This window comes from Oncorhynchus keta, unplaced genomic scaffold (assembly GCF_023373465.1).
Source record: "Oncorhynchus keta strain PuntledgeMale-10-30-2019 unplaced genomic scaffold, Oket_V2 Un_contig_9668_pilon_pilon, whole genome shotgun sequence".
Taxonomy (NCBI): Eukaryota; Metazoa; Chordata; class Actinopteri; order Salmoniformes; family Salmonidae; genus Oncorhynchus; species Oncorhynchus keta.
Window position 1 is genome coordinate 113,037 of NW_026290634.1, and position 23,304 is coordinate 136,340.

At 44.7% G+C, this 23,304-nt stretch overlaps 1 protein-coding gene across 1 annotated transcript in view; it reads right to left on the minus strand.

The window, feature by feature from the left end:
- LOC118382737 (collagen alpha-1(VII) chain-like) overlaps nucleotides 1–23,304 on the minus strand; it is a 65,770-nt gene that overhangs the window by 19,636 nt on the left and 22,830 nt on the right. Inside the window, 7 exon segments of the mRNA XM_052513076.1 lie at nucleotides 10,709–10,825; nucleotides 11,150–11,279; nucleotides 15,113–15,276; nucleotides 17,113–17,286; nucleotides 18,942–19,035; nucleotides 20,072–20,231; nucleotides 20,876–21,056. Coding sequence (XP_052369036.1) covers nucleotides 10,709–10,825; nucleotides 11,150–11,279; nucleotides 15,113–15,276; nucleotides 17,113–17,286; nucleotides 18,942–19,035; nucleotides 20,072–20,231; nucleotides 20,876–21,056 — 1,020 coding nt within the window.

Below are 23,304 nucleotides of genomic sequence, written 5' to 3' on the forward strand. Positions count from 1 at the left end.
GTCATCAGAGGCATGATATCTAGTAGAGGAAAAGTGAAGGGGTCATCAGAGGCATGATATCTAGTAGAGGAAAAGTGAAGGGGTCATCAGAGGCATGATATCTAGTAGAGGAAAAGTGAAGGGGTCATCAGAGGCATGATATCTAGTAGAGGAAAAGTGAAGGGGTCATCAGAGGCATGATATCTAGTAGAGGAAAAGTGAAGGGGTCATCAGAGGCATGATATCTAGTAGAGGAAAAGTGAAGGGGTAATCAGAGGCATGATATCTAGTAGAGGAAAAGTGAAGGGGTAATCAGAGGCATGATATCTAGTAGAGGAAAAGTGAAGGGGTAATCAGAGGCATGATATCTAGTAGAGGAAAAGTGAAGGGGTAATCAGAGGCATGATATCTAGTAGAGGAAAAGTGAAGGGGTAATCAGAGGCATGATATCTAGTAGAGGAAAAGTGAAGGGGTAATCAGAGGCATGATATCTAGTAGAGGAAAAGTGAAGGGGTAATCAGAGGCATGATATCTAGTAGAGGAAAAGTGAAGGGGTCATCAGAGGCATGATATCTAGTAGAGGAAAAGTGAAGGGGTAATCAGAGGCATGATATCTAGTAGAGGAAAAGTGAAGGGGTCATCAGAGGCATGATATCTAGTAGAGGAAAAGTGAAGGGGTCATCAGAGGCATGATATCTAGTAGAGGAAAAGTGAAGGGGTCATCAGAGGCATGATATCTAGTAGAGGAAAAGTGAAGGGGTCATCAGAGGCATGATATCTAGTAGAGGAAAAGTGAAGGGGTAATCAGAGGCATGATATCTAGTAGAGGAAAAGTGAAGGGGTAATCAGAGGCATGATATCTAGTAGAGGAAAAGTGAAGGGGTAATCAGAGGCATGATATCTAGTAGAGGAAAAGTGAAGGGGTCATCAGAGGCATGATATCTAGTAGAGGAAAAGTGAAGGGGTCATCAGAGGCATGATATCTAGTAGAGGAAAAGTGAAGGGGTAATCAGAGGCATGATATCTAGTAGAGGAAAAGTGAAGGGGTCATCAGAGGCATGATATCTAGTAGAGGAAAAGTGAAGGGGTAATCAGAGGCATGATATCTAGTAGAGGAAAAGTGAAGGGGTAATCAGAGGCATGATATCTAGTGGAGGAAAAGTGAAGGGGTCATCAGAGGCATGATATCTAGTAGAGGAAAAGTGAAGGGGTCATCAGAGGCATGATATCTAGTAGAGGAAAAGTGAAGGGGTCATCAGAGGCATGATATCTAGTAGAGGAAAAGTGAAGGGGTCATCAGAGGCATGATATCTAGTAGAGGAAAAGTGAAGGGGTAATCAGAGGCATGATATCTAGTAGAGGAAAAGTGAAGGGGTCATCAGAGGCATGATATCTAGTAGAGGAAAAGTGAAGGGGTAATCAGAGGCATGATATCTAGTAGAGGAAAAGTGAAGGGGTCATCAGAGGCATGATATCTAGTAGAGGAAAAGTGAAGGGGTCATCAGAGGCATGATATCTAGTAGAGGAAAAGTGAAGGGGTCATCAGAGGCATGATATCTAGTAGAGGAAAAGTGAAGGGGTCATCAGAGGCATGATATCTAGTAGAGGAAAAGTGAAGGGGTAATCAGAGGCATGATATCTAGTAGAGGAAAAGTGAAGGGGTCATCAGAGGCATGATATCTAGTAGAGGAAAAGTGAAGGGGTAATCAGAGGCATGATATCTAGTAGAGGAAAAGTGAAGGGGTAATCAGAGGCATGATATCTAGTAGAGGAAAAGTGAAGGGGTAATCAGAGGCATGATATCTAGTAGAGGAAAAGTGAAGGGGTAATCAGAGGCATGATATAGTAGAGGAAAAGTGAAGGGGTAATCAGAGGCATGATATCTAGTGGAGGAAAAGTGAAGGGGTCATCAGAGGCATGATATCTAGTAGAGGAAAAGTGAAGGGGTAATCAGAGGCATGATATCTAGTAGAGGAAAAGTGAAGGGGTCATCAGAGGCATGATATCTAGTAGAGGAAAAGTGAAGGGGTCATCAGAGGCATGATATCTAGTAGAGGAAAAGTGAAGGGGTCATCAGAGGCATGATATCTAGTAGAGGAAAAGTGAAGGGGTCATCAGAGGCATGATATCTAGTAGAGGAAAAGTGAAGGGGTAATCAGAGGCATGATATCTAGTAGAGGAAAAGTGAAGGGGTCATCAGAGGCATGATATCTAGTAGAGGAAAAGTGAAGGGGTCATCAGAGCATGATATCTAGTAGAGGAAAAGTGAAGGGGTCATCAGAGGCATGATATCTAGTAGAGGAAAAGTGAAGGGGTCATCAGAGGCATGATATCTAGTAGAGGAAAAGTGAAGGGGTCATCAGAGGCATGATATCTAGTAGAGGAAAAGTGAAGGGGTCATCAGAGGCATGATATCTAGTAGAGGAAAAGTGAAGGGGTCATCAGAGGCATGATATCTAGTAGAGGAAAAGTGAAGGGGTAATCAGAGGCATGATATCTAGTAGAGGAAAAGTGAAGGGGTCATCAGAGGCATGATATCTAGTAGAGGAAAAGTGAAGGGGTAATCAGAGACATGATATCTAGTAGAGGAAAAGTGAAGGGGTCATCAGAGGCATGATATCTAGTAGAGGAAAAGTGAAGGGGTCATCAGAGGCATGATATCTAGTAGAGGAAAAGTGAAGGGGTAATCAGAGGCATGATATCTAGTAGAGGAAAAGTGAAGGGGTAATCAGAGGCATGATATCTAGTAGAGGAAAAGTGAAGGGGTAATCAGAGGCATGATATCTAGTAGAGGAAAAGTGAAGGGGTAATCAGAGGCATGATATCTAGTAGAGGAAAAGTGAAGGGGTCATCAGAGGCATGATATCTAGTAGAGGAAAAGTGAAGGGGTAATCAGAGGCATGATATCTAGTAGAGGAAAAGTGAAGGGGTCATCAGAGGCATGATATCTAGTAGAGGAAAAGTGAAGGGGTCATCAGAGGCATGATATCTAGTAGAGGAAAAGTGAAGGGGTCATCAGAGGCATGATATCTAGTAGAGGAAAAGTGAAGGGGTCATCAGAGGCATGATATCTAGTAGAGGAAAAGTGAAGGGGTCATCAGAGGCATGATATCTAGTAGAGGAAAAGTGAAGGGGTAATCAGAGGCATGATATCTAGTAGAGGAAAAAAGGGGTCATCAGAGGCATGAATATCAGAGGCATGATATCTAGAGGAAAAGTGAAGGGGTCATCAGAGGCATGATATCTAGTAGAGGAAAATAGGGGTCATCAGAGGCATGATATCTAGTAGAGGAAAAGTGAAGGGGTAATCAGAGGCATGATATCTAGTAGAGGAAAAGTGAAGGGGTAATCAGAGGCCTGATATCTAGTAGAGGAAAAGTGAAGGGGTCATCAGAGGCATGATATCTAGTAGAGGAAAAGTGAAGGGGTAATCAGAGGCATGATATCTAGTAGAGGAAAAGTGAAGGGGTAATCAGAGGCATGATATCTAGTAGAGGAAAAGTGAAGGGGTAATCAGAGGCATGATATCTAGTAGAGGAAAAGTGAAGGGGTAATCAGAGGCATGATATCTAGTAGAGGAAAAGTGAAGGGGTAATCAGAGGCATGATATCTAGTAGAGGAAAAGTGAAGGGGTCATCAGAGGCATGATATCTAGTAGAGGAAAAGTGAAGGGGTAATCAGAGGCATGATATCTAGTAGAGGAAAAGTGAAGGGGTCATCAGAGGCATGATATCTAGTGGAGGAAAAGTGAAGGGGTCATCAGAGGCATGATATCTAGTAGAGGAAAAGTGAAGGGGTCATCAGAGGCATGATATCTAGTAGAGGAAAAGTGAAGGGGTCATCAGAGGCATGATATATAGTAGAGGAAAAGTGAAGGGGTCATCAGAGGCATGATATCTAGTAGAGGAAAAGTGAAGGGGTCATCAGAGACATGATATCTAGTAGAGGAAAAGTGAAGGGGTCATCAGAGACATGATATCTAGTAGAGGAAAAGTGAAGGGGTCATCAGAGGCATGATATCTAGTGGAGGAAAAGTGAAGGGGTCATCAGAGGCATGATATCTAGTAGAGGAAAAGTGAAGGGGTCATCAGAGACATGATATCTAGTAGAGGAAAAGTGAAGGGGTCATCAGAGGCATGATATCTAGTAGAGGAAAAGTGAAGGGTCATCAGAGGCATGATATCTAGTAGAGGAAAAGTGAAGGGGTAATCAGAGGCATGATATCTAGTAGAGGAAAAGTGAAGGGTCATCAGAGACATTATATCTAGTAGAGGAAAAGTGAAGGGGTAATCAGAGGCATGATATCTAGTGGAGGAAAAGTGAAGGGGTCATCAGAGGCATGATATCTAGTAGAGGAAAAGTGAAGGGGTAATCAGAGGCATGATATCTAGTAGAGGAAAAGTGAAGGGGTCATCAGAGGCATGATATCTAGTGGAGGAAAAGTGAAGGGGTCATCAGAGGCATGATATCTAGTAGAGGAAAAGTGAAGGGGTCATCAGAGGCATGATATCTAGTAGAGGAAAAGTGAAGGGGTCATCAGAGGCATGATATCTAGTAGAGGAAAAGTGAAGGGGTAATCAGAGGCATGATATCTAGTAGAGGAAAAGTGAAGGGGTAATCAGAGGCATGATATCTAGTAGAGGAAAAGTGAAGGGGTAATCAGAGGCATGATATCTAGTAGAGGAAAAGTGAAGGGGTAATCAGAGGCATGATATATAGTAGAGGAAAAGTGAAGGGGTAATCAGAGGCATGATATCTAGTAGAGGAAAAGTGAAGGGGTCATCAGAGGCATGATATCTAGTAGAGGAAAAGTGAAGGGGTAATCAGAGGCATGATATCTAGTAGAGGAAAAGTGAAGGGGTCATCAGAGGCATGATATCTAGTGGAGGAAAAGTGAAGGGGTCATCAGAGGCATGATATCTAGTAGAGGAAAAGTGAAGGGGTCATCAGAGGCATGATATCTAGTAGAGGAAAAGTGAAGGGGTCATCAGAGGCATGATATCTAGTAGAGGAAAAGTGAAGGGGTCATCAGAGGCATGATATCTAGTAGAGGAAAAGTGAAGGGGTCATCAGAGACATGATATCTAGTAGAGGAAAAGTGAAGGGGTCATCAGAGACATGATATCTAGTAGAGGAAAAGTGAAGGGGTCATCAGAGGCATGATATCTAGTAGAGGAAAAGTGAAGGGGTCATCAGAGGCATGATATCTAGTAGAGGAAAAGTGAAGGGGTCATCAGAGGCATGATATCTAGTAGAGGAAAAGTGAAGGGGTCATCAGAGGCATGATATCTAGTAGAGGAAAAGTGAAGGGGTCATCAGAGGCATGATATCTAGTAGAGGAAAAGTGAAGGGGTAATCAGAGGCATGATATCTAGTAGAGGAAAAGTGAAGGGGTCATCAGAGGCATGATATCTAGTAGAGGAAAAGTGAAGGGGTCATCAGAGGCATGATATCTAGTAGAGGAAAAGTGAAGGGGTCATCAGAGGCATGATATCTAGTAGAGGAAAAGTGAAGGGGTAATCAGAGGCATGATATCTAGTAGAGGAAAAGTGAAGGGGTCATCAGAGGCATGATATCTAGTAGAGGAAAAGTGAAGGGGTAATCAGAGACATGATATCTAGTAGAGGAAAAGTGAAGGGGTAATCAGAGGCATGATATCTAGTAGAGGAAAAGTGAAGGGGTCATCAGAGGCATGATATCTAGTAGAGGAAAAGTGAAGGGGTAATCAGAGACATGATATCTAGTAGAGGAAAAGTGAAGGGGTCATCAGAGACATGATATCTAGTAGAGGAAAAGTGAAGGGGTAATCAGAGACATGATATCTAGTAGAGGAAAAGTGAAGGGGTAATCAGAGACATGATATCTAGTAGAGGAAAAGTGAAGGGGTCATCAGAGGCATGATATCTAGTAGAGGAAAAGTGAAGGGGTAATCAGAGGCATGATATCTAGTAGAGGAAAAGTGAAGGGGTAATTAGAGGCATGATATCTAGTAGAGGAAAAGTGAAGGGGTAATCAGAGGCATGATATCTAGTAGAGGAAAAGTGAAGGGGTAATCAGAGGCATGATATCTAGTAGAGGAAAAGTGAAGGGGTAATCAGAGGCATGATATCTAGTAGAGGAAAAGTGAAGGGGTAATCAGAGGCATGATATCTAGTAGAGGAAAAGTGAAGGGGTAATCAGAGGCATGATATCTAGTGGAGGAAAAGTGAAGGGGTAATCAGAGGCATGATATCTAGTAGAGGAAAAGTGAAGGGGTCATCAGAGGCATGATATCTAGTAGAGGAAAAGTGAAGGGGTCATCAGAGACATGATATCTAGTAGAGGAAAAGTGAAGGGGTCATCAGAGGCATGATATCTAGTAGAGGAAAAGTGAAGGGGTAATCAGAGGCATGATATCTAGTAGAGGAAAAGTGAAGGGGTAATCAGAGGCATGATATCTAGTAGAGGAAAAGTGAAGGGGTCATCAGAGGCATGATATCTAGTAGAGGAAAAGTGAAGGGGTAATCAGAGGCATGATATCTAGTAGAGGAAAAGTGAAGGGGTAATCAGAGGCATGATATCTAGTAGAGGAAAAGTGAAGGGGTAATCAGAGGCATGATATCTAGTAGAGGAAAAGTGAAGGGGTAATCAGAGGCATGATATATAGTAGAGGAAAAGTGAAGGGGTAATCAGAGGCATGATATCTAGTAGAGGAAAAGTGAAGGGGTAATCAGAGGCATGATATCTAGTAGAGGAAAAGTGAAGGGGTCATCAGAGGCATGATATCTAGTAGAGGAAAAGTGAAGGGGTCATCAGAGACATGATATCTAGTAGAGGAAAAGTGAAGGGGTCATCAGAGACATGATATCTAGTAGAGGAAAAGTGAAGGGGTAATCAGAGACATGATATCTAGTGGAGGAAAAGTGAAGGGGTCATCAGAGGCATGATATCTAGTAGAGGAAAAGTGAAGGGGTCATCAGAGGCATGATATCTAGTAGAGGAAAAGTGAAGGGGTCATCAGAGGCATGATATCTAGTAGAGGAAAAGTGAAGGGGTCATCAGAGGCATGATATCTAGTAGAGGAAAAGTGAAGGGGTCATCAGAGGCATGATATCTAGTAGAGGAAAAGTGAAGGGGTCATCAGAGACATGATATCTAGTAGAGGAAAAGTGAAGGGGTCATCAGAGACATGATATCTAGTAGAGGAAAAGTGAAGGGGTCATCAGAGGCATGATATCTAGTAGAGGAAAAGTGAAGGGGTCATCAGAGGCATGATATCTAGTAGAGGAAAAGTGAAGGGGTCATCAGAGACATGATATCTAGTAGAGGAAAAGTGAAGGGGTCATCAGAGACATGATATCTAGTAGAGGAAAAGTGAAGGGGTAATCAGAGACATGATATCTAGTAGAGGAAAAGTGAAGGGGTAATCAGAGACATGATATCTAGTAGAGGAAAAGTGAAGGGGTAATCAGAGACATGATATCTAGTAGAGGAAAAGTGAAGGGGTCATCAGAGGCATGATATCTAGTAGAGGAAAAGTGAAGGGGTAATCAGAGACATGATATCTAGTAGAGGAAAAGTGAAGGGGTCATCAGAGACATGATATCTAGTTGAGGAAAATGTGAAGGGGTCATCAGAGGCATGATATCTAGTAGAGGAAAAGTGAAGGGGTCATCAGAGACATGATATCTAGTAGAGGAAAAGTGAAGGGGTAATCAGAGGCATGATATCTAGTAGAGGAAAAGTGAAGGGGTAATCAGAGGCATGATATCTAGTAGAGGAAAAGTGAAGGGGTAATCAGAGACATGATATCTAGTAGAGGAAAAGTGAAGGGGTAATCAGAGGCATGATATCTAGTAGAGGAAAAGTGAAGGGGTAATCAGAGGCATGATATCTAGTAGAGGAAAAGTGAAGGGGTCATCAGAGACATGATATCTAGTAGAGGAAAAGTGAAGGGGTAATTAGAGGCATGATATCTAGTAGAGGAAAAGTGAAGGGGTAATCAGAGGCATGATATCTAGTGGAGGAAAAGTGAAGGGGTAATCAGAGGCATGATATCTAGTAGAGGAAAAGTGAAGGGGTAATCAGAGGCATGATATCTAGTAGAGGAAAAGTGAAGGGGTCATCAGAGGCATGATATCTAGTAGAGGAAAAGTGAAGGGGTCATCAGAGACATGATATCTAGTAGAGGAAAAGTGAAGGGGTAATCAGAGGCATGATATCTAGTAGAGGAAAAGTGAAGGGGTCATCAGAGGCATGATATCTAGTAGAGGAAAAGTGAAGGGGTCATCAGAGACATGATATCTAGTAGAGGAAAAGTGAAGGGGTAATCAGAGGCATGATATCTAGTAGAGGAAAAGTGAAGGGGTCATCAGAGACATGATATCTAGTAGAGGAAAAGTGAAGGGGTAATAGAGGCATGATATCTAGTGGAGGAAAAGTGAAGGGGTCATCAGAGGCATGATATCTAGTAGAGGAAAAGTGAAGGGGTCATCAGAGGCATGATATCTAGTGGAGGAAAAGTGAAGGGGTCATCAGAGGCATGATATCTAGTGGAGGAAAAGTGAAGGGGTCATCAGAGGCCTGATATCTAGTAGAGGAAAAGTGAAGGGTCATCAGAGACATGATATCTAGTAGAGGAAAAGTGAAGGGGTAATCAGAGGCATGATATCTAGTAGAGGAAAAGTGAAGGGGTCATCAGAGGCATGATATCTAGTAGAGGAAAAGTGAAGGGGTCATCAGAGACATGATATCTAGTAGAGGAAAAGTGAAGGGGTCATCAGAGGCATGATATCTAGTAGAGGAAAAGTGAAGGGGTCATCAGAGGCATGATATCTAGTAGAGGAAAAGTGAAGGGGTCACAATGAGAAACAGCCATCGGAAAGTATTCAGGCCCCTTGACTTTTTCCACATTTTGTTACGTTACAGATTTATTCTAAAATGTATTCAATTGTTTTTTTCCCTCATCAATCTACACACAATGTTTGCTAATTTATTAAAAATACAAAATATCACATTTACATAAGTATTGAGACCCTTTACTCAGTACTTTGTTGAAGCACCTTTGGCAGCGATTACAGCCTCCAGTCTTCTTGGGTATGACAGTATAAGCTTGGCACACCTGTATTTGGGGAGTTTCTCCCATTCTTCTCTGCAGATCCTCTCAAGCTCAGTCAGGTTGGATGAGGAGCGTTGCTGCACAGCTATTTTCAGGACTCTCCAGAGATGTTCAATTGGGTTCAAGTCCAGGCTCTGGACATTGAGACTTGTCCCGAAGCCGCTCCTGCGTTGTCTTGGCTGTGTGCTTATGGTCGTTGTCCTGTTGGAAGGTGAACGTTCGCCCCAGTCTGAGGTCCTGAGTGCTCTGGAGCAGGTTTTCATCAAAGATCTCTCGGTACTTTGCTCCGTTCATCTTTTCCTGATACCTGACGAGTCTCCCAGTCCACGCCTCTGAAAAATACCCCCACAGCATGAAGCTGCCACCACCATGCTTCTCCGTAGTGATGGTGCCATGTTTCCACCTGACGTGACACTTTGCATTCAGGCCAAAGAGTTCAATATTGGTTTCATCAGAACAAAGAATCTTGTTTCTCATGGTCTGAGAGTCTTTAAGTGCCTTTTGGAAAAACTCCTTGCGGGCTGTCATGTGCCTTTAACTGAGGAGTGGCTTACTTCTGGCCACTCCACCATAAAGGCCTGATTGGTGGAGTGTTGCAGAGATGGTTGTCCTTCAGTAAGGTTCTCCCATCTCCACAGAGGAACTCAGGAGCTCTGTCAGAGTTGACCACTGGGTTCTTGGTCACCTCCCTGACCAAGCCCTTCTCCCCCTATTGATCAGTTTGGCAGGGCAGCCTGCTCTAGGAAGAGTCTTGGTGGTTCCAAACGTCTTCCATTTAAGAATGATGGAGGCCACTGTGTTCTTGGGGACCTTCAATGCTGCAGACATTTTTTGGTACCCTTCCCCAGATCTGTGCCTCAACACAATCCTGTCTCGAAGCTCTACGGACCTCATGGCTTAGTATTTGCTCTGACATGCACTGTTGACTGTGGGACCTTATTTAGACAGGTGTGTGCCTTTCCAAAGCATGTCCAATCAATTGAATTTACCAAAGGTGGACTCCAATCAAGTTGTGGAAACATCTCAAGGACGATCAATGGAAACAGGAGGCAACTGAGCTCAATTTCGAGTCTCATAGAAAAGGGTCTGAAAAATTATGTAGATAAGGTATTTCTGTTTTTTTTTTAAATACATTTTCAAAAATGTCTAAAAACCTGTTTTCGCTTTGTCATTATGGGGTATTGTATATTGTATATTGCTGAGGATTTTTTTTACATTTAATGTACGTATTTTAGAACAAAGCTGTAACGTAACAAAATGTGGAAAAAGGTCAAGGGGTCTGAGTGCTTTCCAAAGGCATAGTATGTATACCCTTTTCAACTTCTGTACCTGGTGTCAAAGTTGTTGTAAAACCTCAAGAGACCTGTATGACATGAAGCCTCAATTAAACCAAAATAACTATGGTGGGACCAGACCTGGGTTTAAATACTCAAATAATTTAAAATACCTTAGCTGTGCTTGATTAAGTTTGTCTACTACAATGGACCAATAGAACCATCCCAAAAGTACAAACGTCTGCCACCTGGCACTCTTGACGGGCTAAAACAAACACTACAAGTACTTGAAAGATATATTACTTGAACCCAAGTCTGGATCAGACTAATGATGTGGTGTATATAGGAGTCAACTCACATCTGGGGATGAATATCTTGTATCCCTCGAGCTTCCCTAGAGGTGGTGTCCATGCCAACCTCAGAGAGAAGAGGCCCTCCTCCATCACACGGAAGTTTGAGACAGGAGGCACAGGCGCTAAGGCAGAGGAAGGAAAATATGTTGGAACGTTGAGTACATTTGAAATGGCATGTGTGTATGCAAAATGCCTGGTTGTAAATGAGCACAGGTATGTGATGTGTACGTTTCAGTGTGGGTGAATGTCTGCATGCAGATTAAGTATACATGTGGATCTATATTTACAAAACCTGTGTATGTGTGAGTGTGTTCAGTTGGTGTTTGTTTGAGTACATGCTTATCAATATTTACCTGTGTGCGCTACTATGTGTGAACACGCTCGTGTGTTAGCGTGGGTGCATGTCTGTGTGTGGGATTGTTGATGTTAGTGCCTCTGTAACCCACGTGTCTGTGTAATGATGGTGGCAGAGTCTCCAATGAGGCCAGGGTAGATGGCGTAGACAGTCAGAGAGTACTCTGTCTTAGGAGTCAGCTCTGTCACTAGAGATGTCCTCTCATCACCTTTCAGATCAATCTGATACGACACACACAGGACAGTGAGAGAGAGAGAGGAACAGGGAGCGGGACAAGGAGAGGGACAGGGACAGGGAGTAGGAGAGAGAGAGGGACAGGGACAGGGAGAAGGATAGGGAGAGGGATAAGGAGAGGGAGTAGGAGAGAGAGAGGGACAGGGAGAGAGAGAGGAACAGGGAGCGGGACAAGGAGAGGGACAGGGACAGGGAGTAGGAGAGAGAGAGGGACAGGGACAGGGAGAAGGATAGGGAGAGGGATAAGGAGAGGGAGTAGGAGAGAGAGAGGGACAGGGAGAAGGACAAGGAGAGGGACAGGGAGAAGGACAGGGAGAAGGACAAGGACAGGGAGAAGGACAGGGACAGGGAGAGGGACAGGGAGAAGGAGAGGGATAGGGAGAGGGATAGGGAGAGAGAGAGGGACAGGGAGCAGGATAAGGAGGGGATGGGGAGAGGGACAGGGAGAAGGACAAGGAGAGGGACAGAGACAGGGAGAAGGATAGGGAGGGGATAGGGGAGAGAGGGACAGGGAGAGAAAGATGGAGAGGGAGCGGGACAAGGAGAGGGACAGAAATAGGGAGAAGCATAGAGAGAGGGAGAGAGAGAGACAGGGAAAGGAACAGAGAGAAGGACATTGACAGGGAGTAAGACAAGGAGAGGGAGAGGGAGCGGGAGAGAGAGAGGGACAGGGAGAGAGAGAGGGACAGGGACAGGGAGAGAGAGAGGGACAGGGACAAGGAGCGGGAGAGAGAGACAGGGAAAAGGACAGGTTCAAGGACATGGACAAGGAGTGGGTGAAGGACAGGGAGAGGGAGAGGGAATGGGTCAGGAACAGGGACAGGGAGAGAGGTTTCAGTGAAATGGGTAAGGGTGTTTGTGGGGATGGTTTTGTGTGGATGTGTGCTCGCACATGTGTGTATTCAGAAATTGTACCATCACTAGAATCACTCTACTCTGTAATCATTCTACACCAGTCTTTCCCCACTCAGTGTATCATCACTAGAATCACTCTACTCTGTAATCATTCTACACCAGTCTTTCATCACTCAGTGTATCATCACTAGAATCACTCTACTCTGTAATCATTCTGCACCAGTCTTTCATCACTCAGTGTATCATCACTAGAATCACTCTACTCTGTAATCATTCTACACCAGTCTTCCCTCACTCAGTGTATCATCACTAGAATCACTCTACTCTGTAATCATTCTACACCAGTCTTTCATCACTCAGTGTATCATCACTAGAATCACTCTACTCTGTAATCATTCTACACCAGTCTTTCATCACTCAGTGTATCATCACTAGAATCACTCTACTCTGTAATCATTCTACACCAGTCTTTCCTCACTCAGTGTATCATCACTAGAATCACTCTACTCTGTAATCATTCTACACCAGTCTTTCATCACTCAGTGTATCATCACTAGAATCACTCTACTCTGTAATCATTCTACACCAGTCTTTCATCACTCAGTGTATCATCACTAGAATCACTCTACTCTGTAATCATTCTACACCAGTCTTTCATCACTCAGTGTATCATCACTAGAATCACTCTACTCTGTAATCATTCTACACCAGTCTTTCCTCACTCAGTGTATCATCACTAGAATCACTCTACTCTGTAATCATTCTACACCAGTCTTTCATCACTCAGTGTATCATCACTAGAATCACTCTACTCTGTAATCATTCTACACCAGTCTTTCCTCACTCAGTGTATCATCACTAGAATCACTCTACTCTGTAATCATTCTACACCAGTCTTTCCTCACTCAGTGTATCATCACTAGAATCACTCTACTCTGTAATCATTCTACACCAGTCTTTCATCACTCAGTGTATCATCACTAGAATCACTCTACTCTGTAATCATTCTACACCAGTCTTTCCTCACTCAGTGTATCATCACTAGAATCACTCTACTCTGTAATCATTCTACACCAGTCTTTCATCACTCAGTGTATCATCACTAGAATCACTCTACTCTGTAATCATTCTACACCAGTCTTTCCTCACTCAGTGTATCATCACTAGAATCACTCTACTCTGTAATCATTCTACACCAGTCTTTCATCACTCAGTGTATCATCACTAGAATCACTCTACTCTGTAATCATTCTACACCAGTCTTTCATCACTCAGTGTATCATCACTAGAATCACTCTACTCTGTAATCATTCTACACCAGTCTTTCCTCACTCAGTGTATCATCACTAGAATCACTCTACTCTGTAATCATTCTACACCAGTCTTTCCTCACTCAGTGTATCATCACTAGAATCACTCTACTCTGTAATCATTCTACACCAGTCTTTCATCACTCAGTGTATCATCACTAGAATCACTCTACTCTGTAATCATTCTACACCAGTCTTTCCTCACTCAGTGTATCATCACTAGAATCACTCTACTCTGTAATCATTCTACACCAGTCTTTCCTCACTCAGTGTATCATCACTAGAATCACTCTACTCTGTAATCATTCTGCACCAGTCTTTCCTCACTCAGTGTATCATCACTAGAATCACTCTACTCTGTAATCATTCTACACCAGTCTTTCATCACTCAGTGTATCATCACTAGAATCACTCTACTCTGTAATCATTCTGCACCAGTCTTTCATCACTCAGTGTATCATCACTAGAATCACTCTACTCTGTAATCATTCTGCACCAGTCTTTCATCACTCAGTGTACCATCACTAGAATCACTCTACTCTGTAATCATTCTACACCAGTCTTTCCTCTTTCCTCACTCAGTCAGCCGTGACACATATTTGTTCTTTCCCAGCACACCTGATTCAACTATACAAGGGCTTGATAATTAATGGACTCGTGGAATCAGGTGAAATAGATCTGATATGTGCAACAGTTGTAGGGTGGTAGGTAGCCTAGCGGTGAGAGCGTTGGGCCAGTAACCAAAAGGTTGTTGGTTTGAATACCGTAGCAGTCAAGGCACTTATCCCTAATTTTCTCCAGGGGCACATACAACTATGACTGACCCTGTGAAACTACACACTGGATAGAGGCAGTGAAATGTATGTGACAATAAAATGCATTTTTTGTAATGTTAGGGTTAGAAAACACTTCTATTCCACAGTACTCTTTCAAGTACATCTCAAACCCATTGCATCCATCCTCTCCTCTGTGACTTCACCACCCAACACACAAGTTATGTAATGCTGCATAGCTTGATTGTCCCTGCAGGAATGGTTCTGTTAGAGAATGCTAAAATATCTTTCTCCAGAGTTCTACACCAGTGTCATAGCAAGGACACGCAAACAACCCACTCTGAGAATCCAGTCCTGTGCCCTGTGGCTCTGGCAAGGCTGTAGAAAATCACTGAGAGAATAAACACAATGGGGAAAGATTCCATGCCTGCGAGACAAAGACAAAGCACGCACGCACGCACGCACGCACGCACACGCACGCACACACACACACACACACACACACACACACACACACACACCTCTATCTATCAGTATCCTGCTGTGGTCAGTCTCTGTACTCAGCACCATCTGGTCCTGGGCCCAATATCCTGTCACCTCTCACATCCAATCCCCATGCCACCTTACCCACCTTCCACCTCCCTATCAGGTTCACCTATCTCAGCTCCCTCCTTACCCTCCCAACAAGATTTTGAGTCAATTCAGTTTCCAATTCAGAAAGTGTTTTCAATTCAATTCCTGATTCAATTCAATTCCAGGCACTTTACCCAGGTGGTTTGACTCCTAATATCCTATTTTAGCCCATCGTCTGAGATGGCATTCAGCATTTAGCAACCATTATTACCACAACATCTCAACCTCTAAACACCCCCTCCCCTTCACCTGTGTCTGCAGGCTGGGCAGCAGCTGTCCCTTGGGACTGAGGGGGGTGACCAGGAGGCGGTAGCCGGTGACGTCCCCCGTGGCCTGGCTCCAGGTCAGCCTCAGACTACTGTAGGCTAGCTCACTCACCTGGAGGTCCCGGGGACCCACCACACGCTCCTCCACTGGGGAGGGAGATGGAGGGAAGGATGGAGGGAGGGAGATACAAGGATGGGTGGGGGAAAAGATGGGGGAGAGGAGAGAGAGAAGGATGAGGGTGAGGGAGGGGAGGTAGAAAGACGGGTGGGGGAAAGATGGGGGAGAGGAGAGAGAGAAGGATGGGGTGAGCGAGGGGAGATAGAAAGATGGGGAGAGGAGAGAGAGAAGGATGGGGTGAGCGAGGGGAGATAGAAAGATGGGGAGAGGAGAGAGAGAAGGATGGGGTGAGCGAGGGGAGATAGGTGGGGAGAGAAACGGGAGTGACGAATAAGAAGAGTAAGATGGGGGATGGATGTGGAGAAAAAAACAGAGAGAGAGAAGGGGGAGGGGTATAGAAAGAGAGAGAGAAGGGTGGAGGGGTATAGAAAGACAGAGAGAAGGATGGAGGGGTATAGAAAGACAGAGAGAGAAGGATGGAGGGGTATAGAAAGACAGAGAAAGAAGGATGGAGGGGTATAGAAAGACAGAGAAAGAAGGATGGAGGGGTATAGAAAGACAGAGAGAGAAGGATGGAGGGGTATAGAAAGACAGAGAGAGAAGGATGGAGGGGTATAGAAAGACAGAGAAAGGGAGGAAGGGGGAGAGAAAGACAGAGAATAATGGAGGAGGAGAGAAAGAAAGAGAGAGAAAGATGGAGGGGGAGAGAAAGACAGGGAGAAGGGGGAAGTGGAGAGAAAGACAGAGAGAGAATAATGGAGGGGTAGAGAAAGACAGAGAGAAGGAGGAAGGGGGAGAGAAAGACAGAGAATAATGGAGGGGGAGAGAAAGAAAGAGAGAGAAAGATGGAGGGGGAGAGAAAGACAGAGAGAGAAGGATGGAGGGGTATAGAAAGACAGCGAAAGAAGGATGGAGGGGTATAGAAAGACAGAGAAAGAAGGATGGAGGGGTATAGAAAGACAGAGAGAGAAGGATGGAGGGGTATAGAAAGACAGGGAGAAGGGGGAAGTGGAGAGAAAGACAGAGAGAGAAGGATGGAGGGGTAGAGAAAGACAGAGAGAAGGAGGAAGGGGGAGAGAAAGACAGAGAATAATGGAGGGGGAGAGAAAGAAAGAGAGAGAAAGATGGAGGGGGAGAGAAAGACAGAGAGAGAAGGATGGAGGGGTAGAGAAAGACAGAGAGAAGGAGGAAGGGGGAGAGAAAGACAGAGAATAATGGAGGGGGAGAGAAAGAAAGAGAGAGAAAGATGGACGGGGAGAGAAAGACAGAGAGAGAAGGATGGAGGAGTAGAGAAAGACAGAGAGATAAGGATGGAGGGAGAGAGAGAGAAAGATGGAGGGGGAGAGAAAGACAGAGAGAGAAGGATGGAGGGGGAGAGAAAGACAGGGAGAAGGGGGAGGTGGAGAGAAAGACAGAGAGAAAAGGATGGAGGGAGAGAAAGAAGGATGGAGGGGAGAGAAAGACAGGGAGAAAAGGATGGAGGGAGAGAAAGACAAGGAGAAAAGGATGGAGGGAGAGATAAAGACAGGGAGAAAAGGATGGAGGGAGAGAAACAGAGATTGAAACATAAAGGGTTAAAACATAAAGAACATACTGAGTATGTACCAGACACCACTAAACAAAATAACATGTTTAAATATATACACATATAGAATAACCATGGGCAGTACAGCTGACATCTAGCCACACTACACAAAGATACCTGCATAGCAGAACATCTTTGGGCATTCTCAGGAGTAGGTACTTTTGAAGTTGCCCTCAACCACTGATAAAGGATCAGATTCTTTTCACCCCTCTAATGGTTAGGGTTTACGATTGGAGGTGAGCAATCTGATCCTGGATCAGTGGTTGGAACTAATTCTCACCGGCCGGGGTGTGTTTGACGGGCCGTGGGGCTTCAGAGGCGGTGAAACAGATTCTTCGGGACAGTTTGGGCAGGAGAGCATCCAGGAGAGAGAAGTCAGCGGCTAGCAACAGGTGTTCCTCGTGGGGCTCAGTCACAATCCTGCGCAGCTCTGATTCGTCGGCTCCTCTCACCCCTAGGAGAAGCATTTACATGTTTTATTTATTGAACGTTTATTTAACTAGGCAAATAAGTTAAGAACAAGAGAGAAAAGTGGGAGAGAAAGACAGAGAGAGAAGGATGGAGGGAGAGAGAAAGAAGGATGGACTGCCTTGTTCAGGGGCAGAACAAAATATTTTTACCTTGTGAGCTCGGGGATTCAATCCAGCAACCTTTCGGTTACTGGTCCAATGCTCTAAGCACTAGGCTACCTACCTATAAAAGCTAGAATGGACATAGTTGTAAAAATTATTTTTTCAGTACACCCAATATAGCACCAAAATAGCATTCAGCAATGCAAAGAAATCTGTTTTCAGAACTACTAGAGTGTTCATCCATTCTGTCCTAGTTGCTCCTATCTAGTATATCTATCTTTTCATTTTGTTCATTAGTTAGCATTGATCTATCATAGTGTCCATTTGTCATGACAAGGTACTGTACAGGGCATTAAGTGAATCTTGTTCCATTCCAAATGCGATTAGAGAGACACAATGTTCTGTTAACTGCTCATACTATTAGAGTGTCAAGGGGTTTAGAGTGATGGAACTCACACAATGTGTTGAGATGAGAGATATATCCTGAGACACACACATGTCCACGCACACGCACACACACCACACATACAATCCCCCTATCCCCACACACAGATAACAACCCCCCGCCACAGACAGACACATCATAAGGCGCTGACTGATCACCCCCCTGCTCTGGTGGTGTAGTGTACTGAACTGTGTAGTGCCTGTGTTAGCTGGCTCTGTCCAGCTGTGAGAGACAGAGAGGAGCTAGCTGATCAGACTGATGCTTCCCTCTATGGGGATGATGAATGCCAGGACCCGGCCTCCGTGTCAGTGGGGGTGGGAGTGGGGGGGGTACAGAAAAGCCTGATGAAAAATCATTGTAATTAGCTCACCACTGGCTAATGAGCTGTAATTATTTCCTGTCTCTGGGCAGAGGAGAGCAGAGACACTCTCACTGCACATGTCAATGTATGTCTATGTACTGTATGTCTATGTACTGCATGTCTATGTACTGTATGTCGATGTACTGCATGTCTATGTACTACATGTCTATGTACTGCATGTCTATGTACTGCATGTCTATGTACTGTATGTATATGTAATGCATGTCTATGTACTGTATGTCTATGTACTGTATGTCTATGTAATGCATGTCTATGTACTGTATGTCTATGTACTGTATGTCTATGTACTGTATGTCTATGTACTGTATGCAGTCACACATGGGTAGATAGGTCATGGAGTGCATGAAGTGTAAGCAATATGCAGTACTTAAAACACACAGTGACTGATACACAGATGTACACACGTAGGCTCAACACACACATAATCACACACGTAGGCTCAACACACACATAATCACACACGTAGGCTCAACACACACATAATCACACACGAAGGCTCAACACACACATAATCACACACGTAGGCTCAACACACACATAATCACACACTTGCAAATGCACGCAGGCACAAGCACACACACTTCAATGATATACCATGAATACCACATTCATTTTTCACCTAAGGCACAGCAGATAGATAAGCTGGATAGAATCTCCAGGACGCTGCAGGGATGTGGTCTGAATATATAATCACAGCGTTCCAGACTCACCCACTGCATAGATAGAGATTCCATTGTCTGTGACAGCCTTGGCCGGCCCATCCACCTGGTCATCCGAACGGCCGTTTGTGATCAGGACAGCAATCTGCAAACATGGGAAATCTAATCAAACTAGCTCTATGTTACAGATCTACCAGAATATACAACTACAATCTGTATTTACTGCAAGGGTCTTTCCAATAGCGACACACAATTGCATAGAACTAGACAAACTAGACCCGCTCTACTAGATCTTCCTTCGTAGGGAGCACACTTGCCTTCATTGGAAGTACCACATTTCCTTGCATTCAAAAAACAAGCCCTGTCCTTAGAGATATTTGACATGTTTTAACTCATAAATGCATAATGCAATAACGCAGTGTGAAACTTAAAACACTGCGGAATGATAATTCCCCATTATGAAAAATTCACTGCAGTTCGTCGAAAGTTAAGGCCCCAATTGATGGGGGTGGGGGGAGAGGGTAAGGGGGAGGAGGGGAGGAGGGGGTGAGAGCACATCAATATGCACCTGATGTGGCTATGGTGTGTGTGCTCAGCCTTCTGAGTGGTGAAATCAAATATGTCAGCCTAATCCTGCTCTCTCTCTCTCTGCCACATCAGCTGTGGTTCAGCATGACTTGCAGTGTGTGTGTGTGTGTGTGTGTGTGTGTGTGTGTGTGTGTGTGTGTGTGTGTGTGTGTGTGTGTGTGTGTGTGTGTGTGTGTGTGTGTGTGTGTGTGTGTGTGTGTGTGTGTGTGTGTGTGTGTGTGTGTGTGTGTGTGACTTGCAGGGCTGTGAAGAATCTCAATGACTGACATGTTATCCCAGGTGCAGCTGGGATAGTGCAGTGTAACACTTCAAGGAGAAGTGCAGTTGTTAACAGCTGCTGAGGGGAAACGGCTCAAAATAATGTCCGGAACGGAGCAGATGGAATGGTATCAATCAACTGGGAAGCATTTGTTTGATGTATTTGATACCATTCCATTGATTCCACTCCAGTCATTACCACGAGCCCGTTCTCCCAAATAAAGGTGCCAACAACCTCCTGTGGTTGCTAACTATCAGATCTCACAATGCCTGGAGATGTGTTTAACATCCCAGGAACCACATATAGCAATCTCCTGAGATGCACAGTAGTTAACCTTGGGGGTATTGTCCCTGGTGATAGCCGCACTGAAGACATAATCCACCAGGAACTGGAGGGCGTCGCCCGTTCGACTGGCCCCGCCTTCAAAGGGGAGGTCCTTTACTGCCCTCAGGACCTCCTCGAGACTACTGTAGTCTGTCAGGGCGATACGCATCCTGAAGACAGAGAGACAGACAGAGAGACAGAGAGAGAGAGAGAGAGAGAGAGAGAAGGAGAGAGAGAGTGAGAGAGAGAGAGACAGAGACAGACAGACAGACAGACAGACAGACAGACAGACAGACAGAGAGACAGACAGAGACAGACAGAGAGAGAGAGAGAGAGGGAGAGAGAGAGAAGGAGAGAGAGAGAGAGAGAGAGAGAGAGAGAGAGAGAGAGAGAGAGAGAGAGAGAGAGAGAGAGAGAGAGAGAGAGAGAGAGAGAGAGAGAGAGAGCAGAAGAGTCATTCCTGGGTTGATCAGCCTGTCTATACTGATCAGCAGCGATTCTCTGTGGATCCAAACAGGGCCAAATACAGACAGAGCAAAAGTCCCTGAGCGTCTTTGCAACTCTGGAGTGAAGTTAGGAAAAAAAGGAATTCACTGAAGATGTTTTAGACAAAGACAAAGCAGTAACACCAATTATTGTCTGATTGAAGACTATGACTAGTTAATTAGTTAAATGAAGTGTACTAAAAGCCTGCAGGGACAGATTTCTTACCCCTGGAGGGGGGTAAAGGAATGCTTATGCAAATCCAGAAATGTTCCTAAGTAACCTTTGCGGATAACATTGCCCAACCCTGCAGACCTATAGCCATATAGACCTGGGTATATCTCCGTAGACGGTGACTCCAAAGCGGATGCCCTCGGATCCCACCACGCTGTCCTGAAAGGAATTCATGATGGCCGAGATGAAGTCCTTAACCCTGGAGAAGCTGGTCTGGCCCACGCCCCACGACTCATCCACCAAGAACACTAGGTCTGCAGGCTCCGCCGTCCGACATGCTGGGGGAAGAGCAGATATATGACTGGTTTAGTGTTGCAAGACTCCATTCCATTTCCCAGAATTCAGGTTGGAGGACTGCAGACGTCCTGCAGGGATGTCTGTATATCAGTCTGTATTCAGCATGAGAAGATCTCTGCATCCTTTCCATTGCATCTTTTAGTTGAGTGTGATTTCTCTCAGCCTCGGGGGACAATAAAGGCCAGATTAACTGAGCGTTGGCACCTGTTCATTTCACAAGAGAAGACAAAACAAAGAAGAAAAAGATTGTCTTTATTAAAACTGAATTCCAAAGCCTCCTTCATTTAATGTAGCTTAATTTCACCTATTGTTCCTCTCATGTTTGGTTCTCTGTGAAACCAGAAACTCAGCTGATCGGTTTCTGTCCACGCTCCAGGGTGAACCTTTATTTGATTGAACCTTTATTTGACACTTTCTCATTTACAGCAACGACCTGCGGAATAGTTAGAGGGGAGAGGATGGGGGATGAATGAGCCAATTGGAAGCTAACAACCATTAGTGGCGAAAATGCCAAACTGACCCACAATCAGCATCTTGGGCCAACTTCACCTCACTCCTCTCCAAACAGTGTTTCTCCATTCTACCACAAGGTGGCAGTATACCTCCATCAAATAGGGAAACCTAGTCAGTTGCACAACGTTCTGCATTTAACCCAAACCCTCTGAATTGAAGAGGTTCAGGGAGCTTCCTTAATCGTAGTCATCGGTGCCTGAAGAGCAGTTGTTACTGGGGGTTAACTGCCTTGCTCAGGAGCAGAACAGCAGATTTTTCCACCTTGCGGATTTGAACCAGAAATCTTTTGGTTCGTGGCCCATCGCTTTTGACTGCTAGGCTACCTGCCTCGGCAGGTAATACATTTCCGTGGCCAACCTTCTGCTGTCACAGACAGCGCACCACAAGGCTCCTATGAATGTATAATGGCTCACAGGTGAGGCGTTGAGACCATCAGTATTCTGAGCAGTCCAGCAGTAACATTTTAATACAGCGAAGAGGAAGGCTTGGAATAACAACATAAACAGCCTAAAGTGGGGCCAGACCCCGCGTCCACTCAAACACACACCGGGCGGTAGAATGGGTGTTGGGTCTCTTTGCATAACCACACACACTGGAACAGATGCACACCTGTTGCATGGTAATGGATGTAAATGTGTGTGTTTGTGGCGGACACACCCACTATATGAACCGTATTACTTGCCATATTAGCCACACACACTCACACACACTCTCTCACACACACACACACACACACACACACACACACACACACACACACACACACACACACACACACACACACACACACACACACACACACACACACACACACACACACACACACACACACACTCACACACACGAACAGTCTACACACACATTGTCCCTGTCAGTGCCCCAGTATTACTGTGACAGAATAGATTACAACAGGGAATAGACGATACGGTCCAGTGATTGTGCTCTATGTGATAACTCAGCCTCTCTCCTTTCCCCTGGTCCTCCCTCGCTTTCCTCTCCTCTTTTATCCCTTCCTTGGCTGCCATCCCGGGATTCAGCGAGGGTGACATATGTCCCGGCTCACCGCGGACCAGCATTCTGCTCCTGCTCACAAAACTACATCCTCCATTCTACAGTCAGGAGACTAAGTATCACAGGGAAGCGTTTTGGAGACGACACCAACTAACTGCCTCTGGCCACATCACCATGTAATGGAGTCTGTGACGCATGCTAAAACCTTTACAGGTCACGGGAAACGACAGTGTGAGTCATGACTGAGCACGGTTCCTAAGTCAAGCTTCACAAAGGCAGCAAACCACGCCAGGGCACAGGAAAGTTCTTCCATTAGTTTAGTGTAATATGTCATGTCAGTGTGAACTGTTTACCCTCCAAATGGAGGAAGAGAACTATGGAACACAGCAGCAGAGAAACAGCAGAGAAACACAGAGAAACACAGAGAAACACAGAGAAACACAGAGAAACAGCAGAGAAACAGCAGAGAAACACAGAGAAACAGCAGAGAAACACAGAGAAACACAGAGAAACACAGAGAAACACAGAGAAACACAGAGAAACAGCAGAGAAACACAGAGAAACAGCAGAGAAACAGCAGAGAAACAGCAGAGAAAACAGCAGAGAAACACAGAGAAACAGCAGAGAAACAGCAGAGAAACACAGAGAAACAGCAGAGAAACAGCAGAGAAACAGCAGAGAAACAGCAGAGAAAAACAGCAGAGA